General features: G+C 42.0%; 1 protein-coding gene and 1 long non-coding RNA gene across 2 annotated transcripts in view; one reads left to right on the top strand and one right to left on the bottom strand.

Annotated features, from left to right (window-relative positions):
* The window catches only part of prpf8 (pre-mRNA processing factor 8), a 29,817-nt gene extending 21,174 nt beyond the window's left edge, over positions 1-8,643 (bottom strand). The window contains exons 1-16 of the mRNA XM_029773026.1: positions 8,439-8,643; positions 7,708-7,828; positions 7,323-7,491; positions 6,881-7,045; positions 6,461-6,679; positions 5,917-6,129; positions 5,665-5,790; positions 5,428-5,533; positions 4,828-5,018; positions 4,426-4,545; positions 4,059-4,248; positions 2,872-2,991; positions 2,353-2,487; positions 2,026-2,155; positions 811-1,007; positions 281-487 (exon numbers count right to left, since the gene is read on the bottom strand). Of these exons, the coding sequence (XP_029628886.1) occupies positions 281-487; positions 811-1,007; positions 2,026-2,155; positions 2,353-2,487; positions 2,872-2,991; positions 4,059-4,248; positions 4,426-4,545; positions 4,828-5,018; positions 5,428-5,533; positions 5,665-5,790; positions 5,917-6,129; positions 6,461-6,679; positions 6,881-7,045; positions 7,323-7,491; positions 7,708-7,816 (2,397 nt within the window). The 5' untranslated portion in view covers positions 7,817-7,828; positions 8,439-8,643. The remainder of the gene's footprint in view (positions 1-280; positions 488-810; positions 1,008-2,025; positions 2,156-2,352; positions 2,488-2,871; positions 2,992-4,058; positions 4,249-4,425; positions 4,546-4,827; positions 5,019-5,427; positions 5,534-5,664; positions 5,791-5,916; positions 6,130-6,460; positions 6,680-6,880; positions 7,046-7,322; positions 7,492-7,707; positions 7,829-8,438) is intronic.
* A 1,470-nt stretch (positions 8,644-10,113) lies between these two features.
* LOC115204932 (uncharacterized) lies at positions 10,114-17,408 on the top strand. Its single transcript, XR_003880530.1, has 4 exons — positions 10,114-10,305; positions 16,222-16,364; positions 16,785-16,863; positions 17,073-17,408. It is a non-coding gene; the product is annotated as an uncharacterized LOC115204932 (long non-coding RNA).
* The last annotated feature ends 4,933 nt before the right edge of the window (positions 17,409-22,341 follow it).

Raw genomic sequence — 22,341 nt, 5'->3', positions numbered from 1 at the left:
GTTTTAAACAAATAATAACGATATCTTTAAATGATAGAAAAAGACAGGAACACAAGTGTCAGAGTATTATACTACCGACTCAGCCTGTTCTTCAGAGACTGGTGGCCCTGTTAACTCTGCTGGTTTGCTGTTGCATATCTGAAATGTCTACACTTCTCACAGCAGAGTAGGTAGTTGCACCATAGAGATAAAACTGTGTTTTACTTCCATGGTTGCATCAGCTATGCAGTTACCTAGTGCCTTCTTTCCCATAAATGAGGACCATAGTGTGCTGTATTACCTTCAGGTAGTTGTGCTGCCTCTCCTGCTCAGCCTTCAGGTACAGACGGGTCAGTCTGCCCAGGTTCTTCTTGCACACCGTCTTGTCCACGGTGGCGCCGCGCCTGATTCGCTCGCGGTTATAGTGGGCCGTGTTGGTCCACCAATCAGCTTTGGCCTTCACATACCGTAGGATCATGTTCTCGATGGGGGTGGGCAGGCCTGGGACCTGGAGGGAGGACACAGATTAGACAGAGCAAAAGCTGTCAGTACTGGATAGGTGTAAATGAAGTACCTTCCAGGGAATCAAACTGCGTTTATTGCTTACAAAATTGTTATTGCTGAAGACAACTGCGTTTGATGAAAGATGATATTTCTATAACATGTCACTAATAAATATTCTTAAAGCAATCATCTACTCTGCATTCCCTGAACTGCCCCTACCTTTTCGGCAGTAAAACCAAGCACACACACACCTTGAATGAAGCCCCAACATTCCTTTCCCTCTATATGCTGCCTCCTCATCCCTATACATCCCCTCTGTCATCATACCTTCCAGGGGATGTTGGCCTTCCAGCAGCGCCACGACTCAGAGAGGTGCTGCAGGATGGTTCTGGCCTTGTTCTGCTTGATGCCCTCAGGCATCATGTCCAGGATGTCATGCATCACGGCAGCACGCAGCTCTAGGTCAAAGTGGGACTCCACGCGCTGCTTCGTCACAGTCTTCGCCACGCCCTTGGAGTGACGACCTGTTGAAGGGGACATTCACGATTGGTTGATAGACTGAGAACACCATCAGTACAAGCACTTCTCATGTGAGTAAATGAATGATCCATAGTTAATTCATCACGGTTTTCTTATCGTCACAGTTCATGGTCCTCCCTTTTCATAACCCTTCACACGGACACATCGAAATATTGACAATTGCTCAAGGGCACAAAAGCAACTTGGCAAACAAGTACCGTAAATTCCGGACTATAAGCCACAACTTTTTTCCCCACGCTTTGAACTCCGCGGCTTAAACAACGGCTAATATATGGATTTTTCAAAAAAAAAATCTTCAAAAAAACATTCTGTGACGTGCTCAGTTTTTTGGCGGCATGAAGCTTTCATTAGACCAATGAAACTGCCAAACGGGTTAAGGTCAAACAACTTTTTTATTTACGGTTTAGATTAAATCGAGCGCTCTCAAACTTCCCATCATTCTGATTACGGTAGTCATTTTGTCACCCTCATCATGGCAAAGACACGGAGAAATGCATATGATGCAGCTTTCAAGTTGAAGGCGATTGATCTGGCTGTTGGAAAAGGAAATAGAGCTGCTGCACGGGAGCTTGGTCTTAATGAGTCGATGATAAGACGTTGGAAACAGCAGCGTGAGGAATTGACTCAGTGCAAAAAGACAACTAAAGCTTACTGCTAATTTTTAATTTTTTGTTACAAGCCGTGTTTCGTTAAAGCCTATTTATTTTTGTTACAAGCCGTGTTTCGTTAAAGCCTATATCTTTTTGTTACAAGCCGTGTTTCGTTAAAGCCTGTGTAAAGTTCATTTCTTTCAATGTACCGGTAGGCACCTGCGGCTTATAGACATGTGCGGCTTATCTATGTTCAAAATAATATATATTTTTTTAATTCAGTGGGCGCGGCTTATATTCCGGAAATTACGGTAGTTCATTGATGGGCCATACCGCATCAGTTGATAATGATTAATTTCACACAAACAATTCTAACATGACCTATGACAAAAGGGAAGTTAAAAGGCCTTACCTTCGAACTGCCTGGCCAGCAAGTTGCCGAGCCATCTCTCTAGCAGGGGGGTGATGCCCCTCATGAAGAACAGCCATACCCTCCATCCTGGGGCCCAGAACCCACAGCCTGGACCCTTACCCACCGGACCCTGAGAACACACAGGAAAACGCACACCTTCAACAACAAACTCAGGCTTTAGTTCTGTCCCAAAATAACCAATACATTATAGAGCAGATGTGTTACTTAGTGGTGTTTCAGACATGTTTCCTTTACTAAATCTGCAATAAAGGTAATGTTTGTGTGCATTTACATAGATCTGTCTCTGTGTGTATACTCAGTACTCACAGTGTTGAAGCGGTAGTAGATGAGGTGCTTGAGGTCCTTGCACATGCGGATCTGTCTCATCAGCTTGTACTTGTAGCGGTACATGCCAGTCAGCTGGCCCACGTGGGCAAAGATGTACTGCAGCCCGTCTGCCAACTACAGACCAAGGAGGAAGTAGGGAGAAACAATACATATTAGGAAAGACTTTAAATTGAAATGGATTTGACTCATTTAATAAAAACGGGTACTTCCTGGTAACTCGAAATGACACAACGACAAGGTTCCAGTTTAACAACGTTTACTATACTGTATTAGCACACTACATGGTTGCCATTGCACTCAGGCCAGGTTCATCAATGAGATTGCTGCGCAGGCGCACTAATAACAGAGTGATAGCCCCGTAATAACAGAAATATAGGGATAGTTAAAACATGAATTTAACACTTCCAATTGTGAGCCAAAATCAAATCATGCTATTTAAACGCCACATAAAAAATATTTTATTGGAGCTTTAATGTGATTCAAATGTGTGTTACTGACCTGGAAAGCATCCACGTTGCCCAGTCTGTACTGTACGTGGCTGTCCACCACCAGCTTGCTGAGACGCAGCACCTCTCTGCACAGATGGAAGGCATTCCCGAACCTGGACTTCTTACGTTCCTGAAGGGACAGACACCACGGGCGCATTCAGCATGGTACAACGTTGTGGAACTCGTTTAGATAGAACTGCCATGAATAGAGCTGACATGATTCCTTATTCTACATGTCAAAGAGGCATGTTCTTTCAATATATCATATTTCTATCTCCAACATTCGACAAAGTTTGCCAACTGAACGTGGCCCCGAAAACCCCTAAACTGTTAACTCAGTGCAGGTTAGATAAAATATGCTTGCAATGTAGCATGACACAAGCACCCCTTGATATTGAGCTACTACAGATTAGGATTTATTTATGCAATTTAGACAACTAAGTAAGAAGGGCCGCGGTAAGCCAGGGCAAGGGGATGTTTTTGGACCAGACTTGGGTCTACTTTGCTCTGTCTTGCACCTTTTTACATCAGCTGGCATCTAGTTTGGGGCTACAGTGTCTTCTGATCCCTCCTGTCTCAGCCTCCAGTATTTATGCTGCAGTAGTTTATGTGTCGGGGGGCTAGGGTCAGTCTGTTACATCTGGAGTATTTCTCTTGTCTTATCCGGTGTCCTGTGTGAATTTAAATATGCTCTCTCTAATTCTCTCTTTCTGTCTTTCTCTCGGAGGACCTGAGCCCTAGGACCATGCCTCAGGACTACCTGGCATGATGACTCCTTGCTGTCCCCAGTCCACCTGGCCGTGCTGCTGCTCCAGTTTCAACTGTTCTGCCTGCGGCTATGGAACCCTGACCTGTTCACCGGACGTGCTTGTTGCACCCTCGACAACTACTATGATTATTATTATTTGACCATGCTGGTCATTTATGAACATTTAACATCTTGACCATGTTCTGTTATAATATCCACCCTGCACAGCCAGAAGAGGACTGGCCACCCCTCATAGCCTGGTTCCTCTCTAGGTTTCTTCCTAGGTTTTTGCCTTTCTAGGGAGTTTTTCCTAGGGAGTTTTTCCTAGCCACCGTGCTTCTTTCACCTGCATTGCTTGCTGTTTGGGGTTTTAGGCTGGGTTTCTGTACAGCACTTTGAGATATCAGCTGATGTACGAAGGGCTATATAAATACATTTGATTTGGTTACCTTTGTGGTGAGGGTCTTGACAGGCTTGAGGTTGAAGTTGTAATCCAGGTGCAAGTAGTTGAGGTTCTTGCGGTGGATGAGCAGGTTCAGCATGTTGTAGCCCTGTCTGCACACCTGCAGGCCCACCTCCACCCAGTCCAGCTTAGTCGACTGGAAGAACTTGGTGGCTTTGAAGGAACGGAACAAGTACCTGTAGGGAGGACAGAGGAGGCTAGTCAGGTTCTGTTGTACATTTTTTCCCCCAAAATGGTGGTGCAAATAGTACATTCCAGTTATTTTTTCGTATGAAACACCAACAAACAAACATTGCCGAAATTCATGGTTCTTATGGTAATTTGAGAACTTGAGAATCATCACTGATGCTTACCTCTTCTTCTGGGCCTTGGGTGGTCTGTGTTTGAGAGCGTTGAGTACGTAGTACTTGAGCAGTTTCTGGTAAGACACACGCACCTTCACTGGCTGGCCGGCCGGGCAGTGCTCACGATACCTGATAGGGGAGGCAGTCAGGCAGACACTCACTAATTACATTTTAATTTAGTATTAATATGCCATCTTTATTAGGTTTACAATATCAGCTGAGACAAGAGTTCACAGATAGACCTGTAATGACTGCTATATGTAGGACAAGTTACTTAGTTTTATTGTATTAGAGAAATGTTTCCAATAACTTCCAATAAATTAAAAAAGGCGATAAATACTTTTATACAGCAATAACAATTCCCAGACTACATCAACATTACCAAATAATGTTCTTTGAGTGTATCCTCACCAGTTCTTGATGAGTGGGATGTCGATGGCCCGCCTGGTCCTCCCAGATCGCAGATTGAAGGGGCGTGGCGCCCAGAGCAAAGCGATTCCATTGGCTGTGTTGTCTGTGTAGAGGGGCGTCTCCTTCAGGAAGGGCTCCACGTACTCTGGAAGCTCAAACTCCTCGTCATCCTCTGGCAGAGGCTCCTGACTCTGTAGGGGTGTGAGTATGTGTGAAAGAAGTTGGGGGGGAAAGAGCGAGTGAGGGGACAGCAACTGGAGCACACACACTGCAATAGAGGTATCCACTATTAGTTGACTCTCCCATTCTCAAAATAAGTGTTTGAATGCTGATGGACTAACTGCAGCACAGGTTCAGCTCAACCAGTAACCCACCATTCAATTCTCCTTCGGTCGTTACGCACTTGCATTGGTTTGCTTGCCTTTGTAGGAGGGCTCGTAGCTAGGTAGATATACTTTGAGAAAACATTTTTGTGCCCTAGTCTAGACGGCATTAAAGGCACTGCTGGGGCATGGTTCATTACAATTCAAGAGATATTTGTCACCGAAGGGCAATTTGGCTGTAGTGCATTACGTATAGTACACTAAAAACAACACATACCTTGACTGAGTGTCTGTGGGAGATGGGGTTGATCAGGGGGTCAAAGTAGAACGCTGGCAAATCAGGATCCTCAGTCTTGATGAAAACCACATTGGGAGTGTGGTACCTACAGAAACACTAGTTAGCATTGGTGGCGTATCACCCAAATGTGTGCATATCAATAGGTTTTTATTTCTGGAGTCTGGGAGGTTGTTCTGGGGCCTGTATGAGATTCTCAGTAGAGGGCATCTTTCTCACCAGGTGAGGTGAACGTGGTGGGGAAGGTTGTTGTACAGGTATGGGAAGGCAATCTTGTACTCCGTCCTGATTGGCTGTCTGATGATAATTTTGTTGATGTCGTTGAACTCGTTCCAGTCTTCATCTCTGAGATGGGAGAAGATAGTTGAGGAACAGATACTTCAACAGTGAAATGCCCAAAAACCACCACATGGTAGACAGTACTAGGCTGTTACCACTAAGGGGTAACAGCCTAAAGACCCAGGCTCTTACTGGAGGTTGATGTCCCTAACTAGGGGTTCAAACTTGGGTCCCCCAGGGATGGCCATGTTGAGGGCCTTGGAGGTGAAGAAGGCCTTCAGGTCAAACAGGTAGAAATAGTTGTAGTCCACCAGGTCAGTCAGCAGCTGGTTGGCCAGACGGTACAGCGTGGACATCATGGGCAGGGTGAACTGCCAACGCCTGTACGTGGTCCCGTTCACATACCTGGAGTTGGAGGGAAGGAGAGGAAGGCAGGTTCATATAAGGACTAGAAGAAAATGTATATCCATTCCAGTCATGTTTTGTCTTGAAGAATACTTGACTGATTTCAACTTACCCAGAACTTGTGCTAAACCAACCAAGACTTGTGTTTAAATATTGTGGGTTACATTAATAGGTTTCAGGTCTTTGGTACGCTGTGATAATGTTCTGATGACCACCAGGCAATAGTTTAAACCATGCTCATTTGAAAATAAAGCAAAACGCTGTGTGCAGGTGTCCTTTCTGCATCAGGACTGTCCAGAGAGAAACCAAATGAGGTTTTGCTGTGACTCACTTGTTGGTGTCCTTAAGGGGCTGGTGTTCGTAGAGCCACTCCGCCACGGAGGAGTCCTCTTCTGCATCCAGCTCCATCTGGATGGCCTCCAGTGGCTCCACGTCCAGGATGTTATCAGCGTAGTCCAGCGGAGGTTCCTCATCGTCAAAGGGAGGGAAGCGCATACGCTTGAAGTGACGACGGTCCCTTTTCTCACGGCGCATCATGATCCACATGGCGCTATGGAGAGAAGAGAGAACAAGGATCATCTAGGTGGTTTGCGACATCTATGGCTGACTAGTTTCTAACAATTCGTAGAGAGGACTTTATGGAAACTAGGCATACTTCAATCCAAAAACAGACCTCAACTGTTCCTTCACTTTAAAAATATACAAAAACAGAAATAAAAAATTGCTTGAACAGAATATTAGCCTGTCTCACCCCCACTGGGCGATGTAGACAGGCTCTATGACCCAGGGGATCTCGTTGACAAAGGAAATTGCTCCGGTGATGTGGTATAGAACAGGCACATCTCTGATCTGCTCCCAAGGCATGGGCATGTTCTCCAGTAGCTTCAGCACCGCGTGGGGCATGTACTTCAGGGCTCTGTGGAGAAGACCGCACAAAGAGGGAAGGGAAGTGGAGACAGTGAGGAAGGTGTGTGTGTTGGGAGATGGATGAAAAGAGGAAAGGGGGGGGCCATGGTTAGCAAACTACAAACTATAATTGTTTTAATTATTGTGATAGGTTCATGTTTTGCCGGTACAGCATACCACCACTATTTATTTTGCAGGGACGCCGTACCACCGTACTTTCACCCCTGGATGTCATACACATAACATTCACCAGAGTTCCATAGAGTCACTGAGAAGTTGCTTCATACCCCAGGTAGACCCTCTTGTCGTGACGGAACTTCCTGTTGGTCATGTCACCGTGGTCCCTGATGATCTTACGGACATGCTCAGGTGGCATGTCTTCCTTCTGGGCGTCAACAAACCCAAACTTCCTCTTCTCAGAGTAGCGCTTCGCCTGCAACTGCTGCCATTTTCTGGCTGTTGTATTGTGAAAATAACAATAATAGTTGAATTATAGTTTCATGCAATGGAATTTTCTATTTCATGAATTGAATAACAACCCCATGGAAATCATTGGCAAAGGGGCAATGAAATGTTATGTGTTTTGGTAGATGACAGACACATGAGGCCAGTCCAATAGCTGTACATTAGATAAAACACATTGATCAAACGTTCCCCTTGAGCTGAACCAACCTTTCTCTTGCAGTTTTTCCTCAGACATGTAATCTGGAACCTGGGCTGGGGGATGGATACCTGGGGGCATTCCACCAGGTACCCCTCTATAAGGGAATGCAGCTGCCATTGCGGCTCACAACTAGAAAGATTTATAATTTAAAATACTAATAAAAAGGGTCAAACAAGAATCATGTATTATTAGTTAGGTAGTACTTCAGCAAGGAACATATACCATGAGTGTCAATAACAAGTAATGCATTAGCTTTCTGTGCTCAATTCATCATGAAATGTTTCGATTTACCAACACGTTTACAATGGCTGCTGCTTTCTGGTAAATATAAATAAACTAAATCAACTGTGAGTAATTTTCAATATAGATCAATATTTCATTACTTTAGCTAGTAGGTGAAATCTTGAGCAGTGCAAAGTCTGGAAAGCTAGCTAGGTCGCTGGCTAGGTAACTTAATTGGCGGATGCTTTATAACGTTAGCTGTAGCACGCATACAAATTCAAGTGTGTCGTTAGCACACACAATGGGGAAAAGCACAGGTGGGCAAATTAGTTAACCAATCGAGTAATACAATTCTAACCTATCATACGTGATTTGATTTAGTTATTAGTTGGGCAGCAATTTAGTTATTAGTTGGGCAACAACTTTTTTTTGTGAAGGCCCAGAATGAAAGTGCTAACGTTAGTCTGCTAATGCTAACCAGATCAATTGCACAACCAGAGGACCTGGCAAAACGTACCTCCTCCACGTCCAGGGCAACTGCTTCGTATTGAAAATAGCCTCGGTTTGCACACGATTATAACAACATTTCTCGGTAAAAATGATATGAACTTTTCCCTGCTTTTCACGATTGTGTTGATTAGCCTTCCTCCTGCCCAAAGCACGCAGTGTAAACGACACCGCACGTTGCGCGCACTTCCCTTGAATTCACGAACGTACAGTACGCTGTTTGATGGATTTCGAACTACACAAACAAAGGGGGCTACGCAAGAATATGCACAAACGTAGAAGACAAGCGCACTAATTCAAAGTCTCCGGATGAAGAAACGGAAGTTTCGTCACTTGGACAGGATGTTTGGGTTTCAAAGTTCGACCTGTGTCTGCCTCTAAAAAAAACATAAATTTGTCAACACAAGTGCATGACAATGTCGATGTAGGTTTGTTATCAGATTACAACCATGTATGTAGCTACACTAATTGTTAAACGTAGCTAAAGTAAGACGTTGTATATCCTTAAATACCTACCATGGTACCAACACTCAGACAAGGCATGCAGCTATTCCTGTAAATCCACCATGGCTACTCCCACCTCCAGTAGTTGATCTACTAGTGTTGAAGAGACTACAGAAAGATAGGGAGAGTGTTAAATCCATCTGATTTGTTTAATAGACGTCTGGATACTGTGTATCAGGATTTTGTGACCATTTACACAGATTGTTCCAAAGATCCAAGAACAGGACATACTGGGTCAGCATTTTTGTAGTGCAGGAACGTATTACAGATCACCTGGCTGTATATGCGACGGAGACGATGGCCATACTGTTGGCCTTGCAGTGGTTGGAGGAAGTCAAGCCAGACAGAGTAGTTATTTGCTGTTATTGATGTGAGGTGTTGATGAGTCTGCAGTCCTTTAGGTCATGTAACAGACAATACCTGCTTTATGAGGCACTACAAACTCATGGCATGATTAGACAGATTGGTATACAGATCAGATTTACTTGGGTCCCAGTCCATGTGGGGGTGTAGGGGAATGAGGCAGTTGATGTACTGGCTAAACAAGCACTTAGTAGTTGGGATTTTATAGTTTCAATGAGCAAGGCAGAGGCAAAAAGCCTGATATTGACAGTGATGGTGCCACGATGGCAGGAGCAGTGGAATAGAGCTACTAAGGGCTGGGATTTAATTCAAGTACAGAGGAAAGTCTGGGAGGGGAGGACGGCATTAAGGGGCAGAAGAGAGAAGGCTATTTTTACAAGGTTAAGGGTGGGACACACCCGGTTGAATAAGACTTTAAATGGGATAGGAAATCATCCAACAGGAAAGTGTGATTATTGCCAGGAAACAGAGACAGTGGAGCATACATTGCTACAGTGTGGGCAGTATCAGAAGGAAAAAGAGAGGATGAGAGCTAGTATGAGGGAGAAGGAGATACAGGAAATTAGTTGTAAAAGTATATTGAGTAGAACTTCATTGGTTATAGTCTCAAATATTTTATATTTTTTAAGATGAACGGGGCTGGCAGGATTTCGTATTTCGTTTCTCCCTGTCTCTGGCCCACACTCCAGTACAGTAGGTGGCGGTAATGCACCATGACGTTGGATTGTGAACCGAAGATAAACCCCACCGAAGAAGAAGCCCAGGCATGCGCAAAAAGTGGCGCACCTAGTTCTCGCATCTGATTTTTCTACATAGTATGCTGTCGCCACTGTCTTGCACTAATTGTTCTACACATTTTGAAAAGAAACCAAAAGTTTTCAAAATATTACGTATTTTAGCACTAACTGATGAGAGGACAGCTTAAGTACTTCTCGCGGACATTACCCCTCCACTACAGTCCGCATTTCTGTGTCCAGACTGTAACAAAATAAGTGCATGACAATGTCAAGGTACGTTTACCCTTACTAAAAATAAGTGCCGTCAGTGTGCAGTATAACTGAAGAACGCTGTAGTATCTGTAGATAGAGTGCAGTATACTGCAAATTCTGCGTCCAAAATAACTTTTTTTTAACCTTAGTAATATTCAAATCTAATTTTATTGGTCACATACACCTGTTTATCAGATGTTGTTGCAGGTGTAGCGAAATGCTTGTTTCTAGCTCCAACAGTGCAGTAATATCTAACAAGTAATACCTAACAATTTCACAACATATACCCAATACAGACAAATCTATGTTAAGGCATGGAAATAAGAATATATCATATTTGGATGAGCAATGTCAGAGTGGCATAGACTAAGATACAGTAGAATATAATACAATACAGTATATACAGATGAGTAATGCAAAATATGTATTATTAAATTACATTATTAAAGGAGGGCAGGTAGTTTGCCCCCGGTGATGCGTTGGGCAGACCGCACCACCCTCTGGAGAGCCCTGCGGTTGTGGGCGGTGCAGTTGCCATATCAGGCGGTGATACAGCCCAACAGGATGCTCAAAATTGTGCGTCTGTAAAAGTTTGAGGGTTTTAGGTGCCAAGCCAAATTTCTAAAGTGTAACTGCCATTATTATGCAATTACTGCATCCAAAATATCAGTCTAAAGCAGTGTAAAAACTGCAATCTTTTTTTTGTAAGGCACCACACCTGCTCAGCTGAGCTAGTTGAACATTTCGGTCAGTGATTGCCTAAATTCAACACCCTTGATTTTCCAGGCCGGTTAAATAAAAAACATGAAGTGCCTGCTGCACTCCATGACCAGGGTTGCCTACCCCTGGGTTAGGGAGTTGGCTTGACAGTCGCTGGACCCAGGTTCCAATTTGCAACAATATCACTTCACCTTGCCTTGGGACCAAATGGGTGAATTTATAAATTGGAAACATATCATTCCCCCGAAACAGATTTTATTTTTTAGTTGATAAAAAAAATAAAAAAATCTTTATTTAACTAGGCAAGTCAGTTAAGAACAAATTCTTATTTACAATGACGGCCTACCCCGGATGACACTGGGCCAATTGTGCGCCGCCTTATGGGACTCCAAATCACTGCCGGATGTGATGCAGCCTGGATTCGAACCCGGTACTGCAGTGACGCCTCTTTGCTTAGATTCACGTGGCAATTGAAAATAGCTGAATTAAATAGGAAATATATTTTCTACAAATTATTTGAGGGAGTGCGCACATGCGGCTATTCTGTGTTGAGCGGTGTCGTGACGTTGTATTAGTTAATGTGACGACTGATGCTCATCGAATGATTAACGGTTTATAATTGCGTGATTAAATGAATTAAGCAATGAATCAAGCAATTATTAACTCATTAACCTGGGGCACCATGGGAACATTGTTTTGATTGAGTTTCTATTTCCCAAATTAACTCAAAGGATATCAGAATATTGATTTTACAACAGTCGCTAAATTAATCAATTTCCTCTACAGTCTCATTCTGAACGTCGCATAATCCGGGAATCTGCACGGACCCGGGCTTCACCAATGAGTTTCCCACACCAATCTTAGTTGATTATTTATTTACTAGCAAGCTAAAATGATGATAAAAATACACATACACAAAACACAGTCTAGCTATTGGTTAGGACTTAGTATAACGGGCCAACACACTATGGCGCGTGTTACCCAAAATGGGGATTTAAAACAGAGAGAAACAAAGGAAGTACACGAGAGAAATATACATTTGGGTTCATTTGTCAGCTATGCTTATTTAAAACCTAGCCTTGCCCCGAACTGCCGCTCTTATGGGTCAGAATATAATGATGTAATTACGTGTTGGAGGTCTCAGGTGGGAAGCTCCGCGTGGGTCGTTTAGGCTTCTCAATGACGCACTTCTCCGGCGCAACTCTCTGGTTGTCCTCACGATGTCAGTGTCCTTCTTGGCTTAGTGGTCTGATCCCTCGCGGTCTTCTGAGGACAGACAGCTCTGTAGCTCAGAGCTCACAGCGTCGGACTCGAACGGTGAAGATACCACGATTTGATGGAGAGTGGAGACTGGGTGGTTCGGCTTGAATTCACCCGCTTAGACACAGCTACTCGTCCGTAGCTCGTGTAGAAAAAGATTTCTTTGTCTTCAACCTTGTGTTTCGTTTTGGGGTTCGTCGACTTTGTTAGACCTTCGCTGCAGCTTGGGGTCAATTAGTCTCCTATGTTAATTCTTCACTCTCCTGTCTTATACCCTCGGGTCAGAAGTGGGTGTAACCGCCTTTAGGGCAATTCTCTGGGCGGACCAAGTAAAGGGGCAAGGCTTAGATTTGACTAAAATCCAATTTTAGACACTAACTTCACATTTCATCTTTACCAAAACATTCTGTTTGATTTGGATATTTTCCACACAACGTACAATGTATAAACATCAGGCATATACTGGGAAAACTCTTAAAGGTACAATGTTTTCATAATAACGTCATCTCTTAACCTTTAAAAACAATACAAAAGTTACATACATTTTAATATTCCACCTCTCGTCATGACCACCATTGTGGCTGACGGAAACCATTGTTCCAAAGTCCCTTTATTGCATGTTTAATGTTCTGAGGCCAGTTCTCCATTGTTAGGACAAAGGAATTTCTCTGTGGCCTAAGGTTTATTATGGGCATGAGGTGTCATAAAACCCCCACATCTTCAGACCCCTAGATCTCTCCTCCTCTGTTGGGGGTTTGGGAGATAATCTGTAGGGTGGTGGTCTCCTGTACCCTGACCTGATCAGGACAGTCATGACAGCGGTTAACAAAGAAATGGGTACTGCTATATGCTTAATTTAGAGTTATTTATTTATTATTAGTTATTTAATACAATCGAAGGCTGCATGATGCGACTCTAATGATGATTTGAAAAAAGTTGCATGAAAGGCATGAGCTCTGCTTTCTTTTTTGTGCAGACTGTACACACTTCATCAGTCTCTCATTCACAATTTGACAAGCACTTGATAATGCCTCAAATTTCCCGGCTGCATCACCTTTGTGTGGCCATAATCCCCCTGCAAATATCCATGCCTTTTGCGGCCAGTGGCCGTTGTGCCCTTGGGCAGAATATAATAATTATGATCCCCTTCTCCCCGCTGCGTGCCGAAGCACCTCTCACTCACATGGCTCTCAGTCACGTGATCGGGTCTTTCTTACAGTCTACAAGTGAAGACAGACACATCGGAGAGGCAACTGCGTGCATCCTTATCCAATTACGAGGCGCATATTGAAGATTTTGGAAGAACTGTCCACATTTACTTTTTCGTCAGCCAACAAGATGAGTAGGCCTAACGAAAAGCAAAAGCACTAGCCTAAGTCAATCTACTATCCCAAATTAATACAACCACAAGCATTAAAAAAACTGTTTAAGCTGTGAGCCTGATGCAACAGATGAGAACGGTTAACTTAAAATGTTGATAAACTATTAGGCTATTTCTTCACATTATAAGCTCAGCAATGTGCACACAGCAGTATTACCAGGAAAACACCATTACCAGGAAAACACCATTCTCAAAAGTGATCACAAATGTGATTATGCATGTAATACTTTTATTATAAAGGAGCGTTTTTATCTTCCCCAAACTTGAAACTCACGTGCTGCGTCTGTATGTCAGGCTCTACACCTGTTGTAAAGCGGATTAATTTTAAGAAGTTATTTTGCCACTTTAGTTGTGATACAAACCTTATCAAAACATATAGACCTATGGGCTAGGCTACATGAGGTGTGTGACTGATTAGAAAAAGTTGCAAAGAAAAGCATGCGCTGTTTGCCTTAAGCTGGGCATCATTCACAAGTCGTAATATATCATTCACAAGCTAATATTGTCACCCATCAGACTATTTTCGATTTAAACGTAACATATTCTAAATAATATACAGTACCAGTCAAAAGTTTGGACACCTACTCATTCCAAGGTTTTTTTCTTCATTTTTACTATTTTCTACATTGTTGAATACTAGGGAAGACATCAAAACGATGAAATAACACATATGGAATCATGCAATAACCAAAAAAAGGGTTTAACTAATCAAAATACATTTTATATTTGAGATTCGTCAAAGTAGCCACCCTTTGCCTTGATTACAGCTTTGCACACTCTTGGCATTCCCTCAACCAGCTTCATGAGGTAGTCACCTGGAATGCATTTCATTTAACTGGTGTGCCTTGTTCATTTGTGGAATTTCATTCCTTATTGCGTTTGAGCCAATCAGTTGTGTTGTGACAAGGTAGGGGTGGTATACAGAAGATAGCCCTATTTGGTAAAATACCAAGTTCATATTATGGCAAGAACAGCTCAAATAAGCAAAGAGAATCATCCATCATTACTTTAAGACATGAAGGTCAGTCAATCTGGAAAATGCCAAGAACTTTGAAAGTTTCTTCAAGTGCAGTCGCAAAAACCATCAAGCACTATGATGAAACTGGCTCTCATGAGGACCGCCACAGGGAAGGAAGACCCAGAGTTACCTCTGCTGCAGAGAATAAGTTCATTAGAGTTACCAGCCTTAGATATTGCAGCCCAAATAAATGCTTCACAGAGTTCAAGTAACATACACATCTCAACGTCAACTGTTCAGAGGAAACGGCGTGAATCAGGCCTTCACGGTCGAATTGCTGCAAAGAAACCACTATTAAAGGACACCAATAAGAGGAAGAGACTTGCTTGGGCCAAGAAACACGAGCAATGGACATTAGAAATGTGCGATTTTTGGTTACAACCACTGTGTCTTTGTGAGACGCAGAGTAGGTGATCGGATGATCTCTCCATGTGTGGTTCCCACTGTGAATTATGGAGGTGTGGGGGTGCTTTGCTGTGCCACTGTCAGTGATTTATTTAGAATTCAAGGCACACTTAACCAGCATGGCTACCACAGCATTCTGCAGCGATATGCCATCCCATCTGTTTTGCACTTAGTGGGACTATCATTTGTTTTTCAACAGGACAATGACCCAACATACCTCCAGGCTGTGTAAGGGCTATTTGACCAAGAAGGAGAGTGATGGAATGCTGTATCAGATGACCTGGCCTCCACAATCACCCGACAACCCAATTGAGATAGTTTGGGATGAGTTGGACCACAGAGTGAAGGAAAAGCAGCCAACAAGTGCTCAGCATATGTGGGAACTCCTTCAAGACTCTTGGGAAAGTATTCCAGGTGAAGCTGGTTGAGAGAATGCATTGAGTGTGCATGATGCCATATGTGCTATTTCATAGTTTTAATGTCTTCACCATTATTCTACAGTGTAGAAAACAGTAAAAATAAAGAAAAACCCTTGAACGAGTAGGTGTGTCCAAACCTTTGACTGGTACTGTATGTGTGAAATTTGTTTTGATTTAGAATGGACCATTATCATGCACCTGTCTCAAAACAGGGGCAGCGGGGAAAAATACATGTGTATGCACTTAAATAGCGAATGGAGGATGCTTTTCCCATGTTTCCCATGAGTATAGCCGGGTAGGCTATACTCCTGTTTTAAAGATAAGCAATGTTCTTAAAATTTGGAAGGTTGAGAAATAAATATAGTTGGCCTAGCCTATCGAAAGCTGATGGGATCCTCAGTTTTCTCACGTAATTGCATAGCCTAAATAAAGGTTGCGCAACATGAGCTCATGGGCTCTCATGAAGTTTTTGGATTAGATTTCCGATTATATTTGCATTGATGTCAGAGGGATTAGAGGGACAATAGACTGCTGAGCACCAGGCAGTTAGAACGTTTGGTAGGCTACTAATGAACATCAGCAGCATCAGAGCTTGGAGAAGCCTAATTACCATGACTAAACGGTCACATGGAATTTGACTGCCTTCATGACTCGTGAACGCCGGTGTGGCAGTAATGTGGTCACCGCAACAGCCCTAAGCCTAGGCAGTCACTTCCATTTCCAATGTGTTGAAGGTGATATTAGCTATGCATCTGGCACTTACCGGCTCTTCAAATTGCCCCAAAAGCTTGAGATGTCAAGCGCAATAGTGACCTACAAGGGGACTGTGTCTGACTACCCGTGTCAACTGGAGTTTGACTCCTCCCACTGCTTCAAGGTATGTTAGTGCAAACACGGCAGGGCTCTCCAACCCTGTTCCTGGAGAGCTACCGTCCATAGTTTTTCACTCCAACCCCAATCTAACGCACCTGATTCTAATAATTAGCTTGTTGATAAACTGAATCAGGTTAGTTACAACAGGGGTTGGAGTGAAAACCTACATGACGGTAGCTCTTCAGGAACAGCTCATAATAGGACTGCCCTCACCTAAGCATTTTTCATAAAGGCAGCATTGGTTGTTTCTGTTTATGTAGCAAAGTCATTTTGTTCCCAAGTGTTTTACTTCTGTATTCATATTGCTACAGACATTTCTAAAAATGGATTCCACACTACATTAGGTCAATGCACAAATTGTGTGGGTTGTCTGATATGCTAAGTGAATGTATAGTCCCTTTGATGATTACTTTGTGTTGTGCAGAAAGACGCTGAGGGTCGACGGGGAGATGGCTGTTATCTTCCAGTGCTCTCTCTTCTCCCCAGACTTCTGCATCCAGAAGGTAGGTAACACTTTACAAAGGTAACACGTTAGCGTTGTTGCTGTGATAGCTCTGTAATAGCAATGTAATTACAATTGTAACATGGTGCCCAAAAGCAATCAGGGACTGTTTATTATCATAGGAGATAATGCTAATCCGCAAATACCTCAACTGGCGTTTACTCAGGATCATTTGAATCCTGAACTGTGTCCTCTGCTCTCCCTTTTCAGTACGGCCACCTCAGCCCATTCTTGCTGGCCGATAAGCTGGGCTCCTCGGTGAATCAGTGCTCCAAGACAGGCAAAGCCCCAGTAACCTGTGGGGAGACCTAACTAAATACACCTGGATGAGATCATATCCATGAAGGAACCTCCTCAGAGGGCCAGGGTGTATGGCCCAATAATCTTGCCTTCCTGCAGAAGTGTGCACTTATTCACTACTTCCTACAAATCTAAAAGCATTGAATTGTTGTTTTCCTGGGCTATTGGGAGTTTCCATATTTCTAGTGATAATTCCCGAGAATCCGGTGTTTGTTGGATATATTGGCACGGTGTTGTTAGGCCCGAGACCAAGTCGAGGACCGGCAAACCATGCCAATATATCCAACAAACACCAGCTTCGAGGGCATTATCACTTGTATACGGGTTACCAACATATTCAAATAATGATCGACATATTTTCATTAAAAACTTTATTTTTATACTTTTATTCGTACAATTTCATCCTTCCACAAGATATAGTCCCGACAAAAATCTAGGGTCGCTAGAGATCCGACCAAGTCGTTCGTTCTTTTTGTTCTGTATCTAACGACGCGACCCAATGAGATAATGAGGCACGATTTCAACTGGCATAGAAAATGTGCTCTCTTGTTAGGACACTGTTGTTCAGAGAAGCTAGCCAACAACACAGCTAACACAATAACTTCTAACTGAAGCAGCAAAGACTGCAAGCTAGGTGCACTTCGTTTTGTTTTACCTTTGTATATATCCATAAAAATGATGCCAGCCGATTCATGATTTCGACTGGCTGAGAAATGCTGCCTGCCTCTCTCTCTCTCATCCCTACTGCCGACCCATTCACGTTCATTACATTACTATGGGACAGTTGGATATATAATTTGAATATTGAAACAATGTTGCAAATGTCAGCGAGACAGACAGCAAGGTTAATACAAATCTCCACTGTTAAACTAAATGTAAGTCTAAAAGAAATGTGAGATCATGTCTAAATGCTTTTTATAGTGGAGATAAAGTTTATAAATTGCCTGGCTGGGCTGATGGGACAGTGGATTGCGCAGTCAGATGGAACAGAGTAAATGGGCATTTTAACGTCATAGATTTAGCCGGTGGTAACTTGTGGAATAGACACCAGCTGAAATGCGCTTTTAACCAATCAGCATTCAGGATTAGACCCACCCGTTGTATAATACCAGACATTTCCTTTCATATCAGTGAAGGGAAGTGAACAAGTGCACTTGATGGAGAGGTTATTTGGATGCACCCAATGTGACTGAAAATACATCCATTTTGCTGTCTGCACCTATGTAGCACAAATTATATAGAAAAGGTTGTAATGTTCCTTTTCAGACTAAAAAGCCTAATGTGCCTTGATTTAACATTTTTCGTCCCATGTCCAGCTCATAGAATTAAACGACAATAGTTATTTTATTAGGTGACATTTGGAGCATTACCTGGATAATACATGAGACCGTAACCTATATACCAACTTAGACACTGATGTGAACTCCTAAGGCCCAATCATTCAATGTAGAACATATGTTTTTTTTATACAGTAATTGTTAAATTGTCAAATTACAAATACACAGGCTGAAGGTCCCACCAGCCCATACACATAGATCACTTGACAAACACAAAAGAGGAGAGAAGGAAATAATTAAACAAGACGAGACCCACGTGACTCACAGCGCAGGGTGCTTTCAAGATAACTTTAAACTTGGGTGGAAAAATGGTCAATTCATGACGTCAGTGAGCTTCAGGTCGGAAAGTTGGAGTTCTAGAAAGATGCTGAGTGTCTGACTTGGAATTCTGATTTGAATGACCATTAGGTGTTCACAGTTGTGTTGATCGCTCAGAAGTCTGAGATTTCCAGGTTCCCAGTTGTTTTGAATGCGGCACTAGCCAGACTAGCAGGGTTTCTACTAGTTACCACTGCCACAAAATGACAATTCGATTTTTGATGAGTTTAATAGTCACATGTACAGGGTTGCAGTTGTAATTACAGGGTACAGTGAAAAGGGGTAGCTGATTAGTGGTGGCTATTCAGCAGCCTGATGGTCTGGGGGTAGAAGCTATTGGCCAGTCTTACAGTTTTTGCCATGATGCTCCTATACTGCCCATGTCCGAGTGATGGAAACTGGAGAGCAGGCCATGGCTGGGGTCCCTGATTATTCTTTTGGCCTTCCTGCAACACCTGGTGTTGTAGGTGACCTGGAGGGCAGGCAGTGTGTGTTCGGCTGAGCGTACCACCGTCTGTAGCGCCTTGCGGTCCTTGGTGGTAGAGTTGCCGCACCAGGCTGTGATGCATCCCGACAGTATGCTCTCGATGGTGCTCCTGTAGAACACTGTAAGGCCCCTCTGGGACACGCTGAATTTCTTCAACATTCTGAGATTAGAGTCGCTGTCATAAAAATGTATGGAAACTAAAATTTGCTTTTTGGTGGTTTTAAGGTTAGGGTTAGGCATAAGGTTAGCAGTGTGGTTAGGGTTAGGTTTAAAATCACATTTTAAGAAGATACATTGAATAAATAAGCAGGGTTTATGACTTTGTGGCTGTGGTAACTAGTGACGACCAACTAGCACAGCATGGTCCAGTTGCAGAAAACATCTTAAAGCTGCAATATGTCACTTTTTGGGTGGCCCACTAAATTATAGTTCTGTCATTCTCATTGAAAGGAACTCTAAGAAGGGATAGATCTGTTTTATGTGCACTGTTTCTATGCTTCTTGTTAAGTTATTAGGCGAGCTATTAGATTTTTAGCGGAGCGACTTCTGCATAGTGCATCTTTGTGTTTCCCTTCAAGGTTTACCATACCTAAGGGAATTATGTTGCATAGAGTCTCTCAAACATTTCCTTAGGTAAGGGCATAATTTAAGGGTTTAAGGTAGTTTGAAGGCATGTACTGCAGAAAGAATATCTGGTTAGAATGGAGACAACTTGATTCACTTGGCGTGTTTGAGTGGTAAGGTAAAAGGAGCCGACTGTAGACAGAATGGGGTACATATGCACCGACAGCAAGTCAGACAACTTGTGCTGTTTCTTGGAAATGCAACAATGGCAGACATGGCATTCACCTTTGTTATTGCTGAAGAAGTGGATGCAATCGAAATACCACTTCTCCTACACGAAGCTGAACATGATCAACATGGTCCAAGGAATTAATATCCTGATAAGGACATAAGATACCAACCCAAGCTGCCTATTTCAACCTTTATGTTGCTTTTGTCAGTAAGAATGTGAAGAAAATAATTTGATTAAATCGCATAAAGGACAAAACACTCACTGTACAGAAAATGATTAAACTAAGCATGCACATCAGTTCACAAGTTACTGGGTAAACAATATGAAAAGGATTAGACTATACATGTACATCAGTTCATATAAGTTACTGGGTAAACAATATGAAAAGGATTAGACTATACATGTACATCAGTTCATATAAGTTACTGGGTAAACAATATGAAAAAGATTAGACTATACATGCACATCAGTTCATATAAGTTACTGGGTAAACAATATGAAAAGGATTAGACTATACATGTACATCAGTTCATATAAGTTACTGGGTAAACAATATGAAAAAGATTAGACTATACATGTACATCAGTTCATATAAGTTACTGGGTAAACAAAATGAAAAAGATTAGACTATACATGCACATCAGTTCACAAGTTACTGGGTAAACAATATGAAAAGGATTAGACTATACATGTACATCAGTTCATATAAGTTACTGGGTAAACAATATGAAAAAGATTAGACTATACATGTACATCAGTTCATATAAGTTACTGGGTAAACAATATGAAAAAGATTAGACTATACATGTACATCAGTTCATATAAGTTACTGGGTAAACAATATGAAAAAGATTAGACTATACATGTACATCAGTTCATATAAGTTACTGGGTAAACAATATGAAAAGGATTAGACTATACATGTACATCAGTTCACAAGTTACTGGGTAAACAATATGAAAAGGATTAGACTATACATGCACATCAGTTCATATAAGTTACTGGGTAAACAATATGAAAAGGATTAGACTATACATGCACATCAGTTCATATAAGTTACTGGGTAAACAATATGAAAAGGATTAGACTATACATGTACATCAGTTCATATAAGTTACTGGGTAAACAATATGAAAAGGATTAGACTATACATGCACATCAGTTCATATAAGTTACTGGGTAAACAATATGAAAAGGATTAGACTATACATGTACATCAGTTCATATAAGTTACTGGGTAAACAATATGAAAAAGATTAGACTATACATGTACATCAGTTCACAAGTTACTGGGTAAACAATATGAAAAAGATTAGACTATACATGCACATCAGTTCATATAAGTTACTGGGTAAACAATATGAAAAAGATTAGACTATACATGTACATCAGTTCACAAGTTACTGGGTAAACAATATGAAAAAGATTAGACTATACATGTACATCAGTTCATATAAGTTACTGGGTAAACAATATGAAAAGGATTAGACTATACATGCACATCAGTTCATATAAGTTACTGGGTAAACAATATGAAAAGGATTAGACTATACATGCACATCAGTTCATATAAGTTACTGGGTAAACAATATGCCAAGCAGTCAAATGCACTTGCTATTGACCTGGGGTACTGGGGTACTTGCTCATTAAGGGCCGGTTTCCCAGACACAGATTAAGCCTCTAAAATTGCCAGTGTAGAAATCCCTTAAAGTAGCCCATGTATACTAATTGGCTATACCATGGGGCACAACATTACAGTCAGCTAAATAAATAAATAAAGAGAGTCACACACTGTTTCTCTCTCTATATATACATAAACTTCCAGTAATTTATTGTGTAAAACACCAACACTGTGCCTTCAGGGTAATGTCATGAATGCTTGAAACAGGTTGTACAGACAAACAGTGCAATTAGATCAACCAATGACAATAGTGAGGGGTGTGTCATAATTATTAGGTTGATTATAATGAATTGAGTGAAACTGTTAAAAGACAATAGTTTACAGCACATGGAATATACAGTTGCAGTCTGAAGTTTACATACACTTATGTCGGAGTCATTCAAACATGTTTTTCAACCACTCCACAAATGTCTTGTTAACAAACTATAGTTTTGGCAAGTTGGTTAGGACATCTACTTTGTGCATGACACAAGTAATTTTTCTAACAATTGTTTACAGGCAGATTATTTAACTTATAATTCACTGTATCACAATTCCAGTGGGTCAGAAGTTTACATACA

The sequence above is a fragment of the Salmo trutta genome, chromosome 13 (genome assembly GCF_901001165.1).
Source record: "Salmo trutta chromosome 13, fSalTru1.1, whole genome shotgun sequence".
In the NCBI taxonomy this organism is placed as follows: Eukaryota; Metazoa; Chordata; class Actinopteri; order Salmoniformes; family Salmonidae; genus Salmo; species Salmo trutta.
The sequence above is the reverse complement of the archived record's forward strand: the minus strand, read 5'-3'. Positions and strand labels throughout refer to the sequence as shown.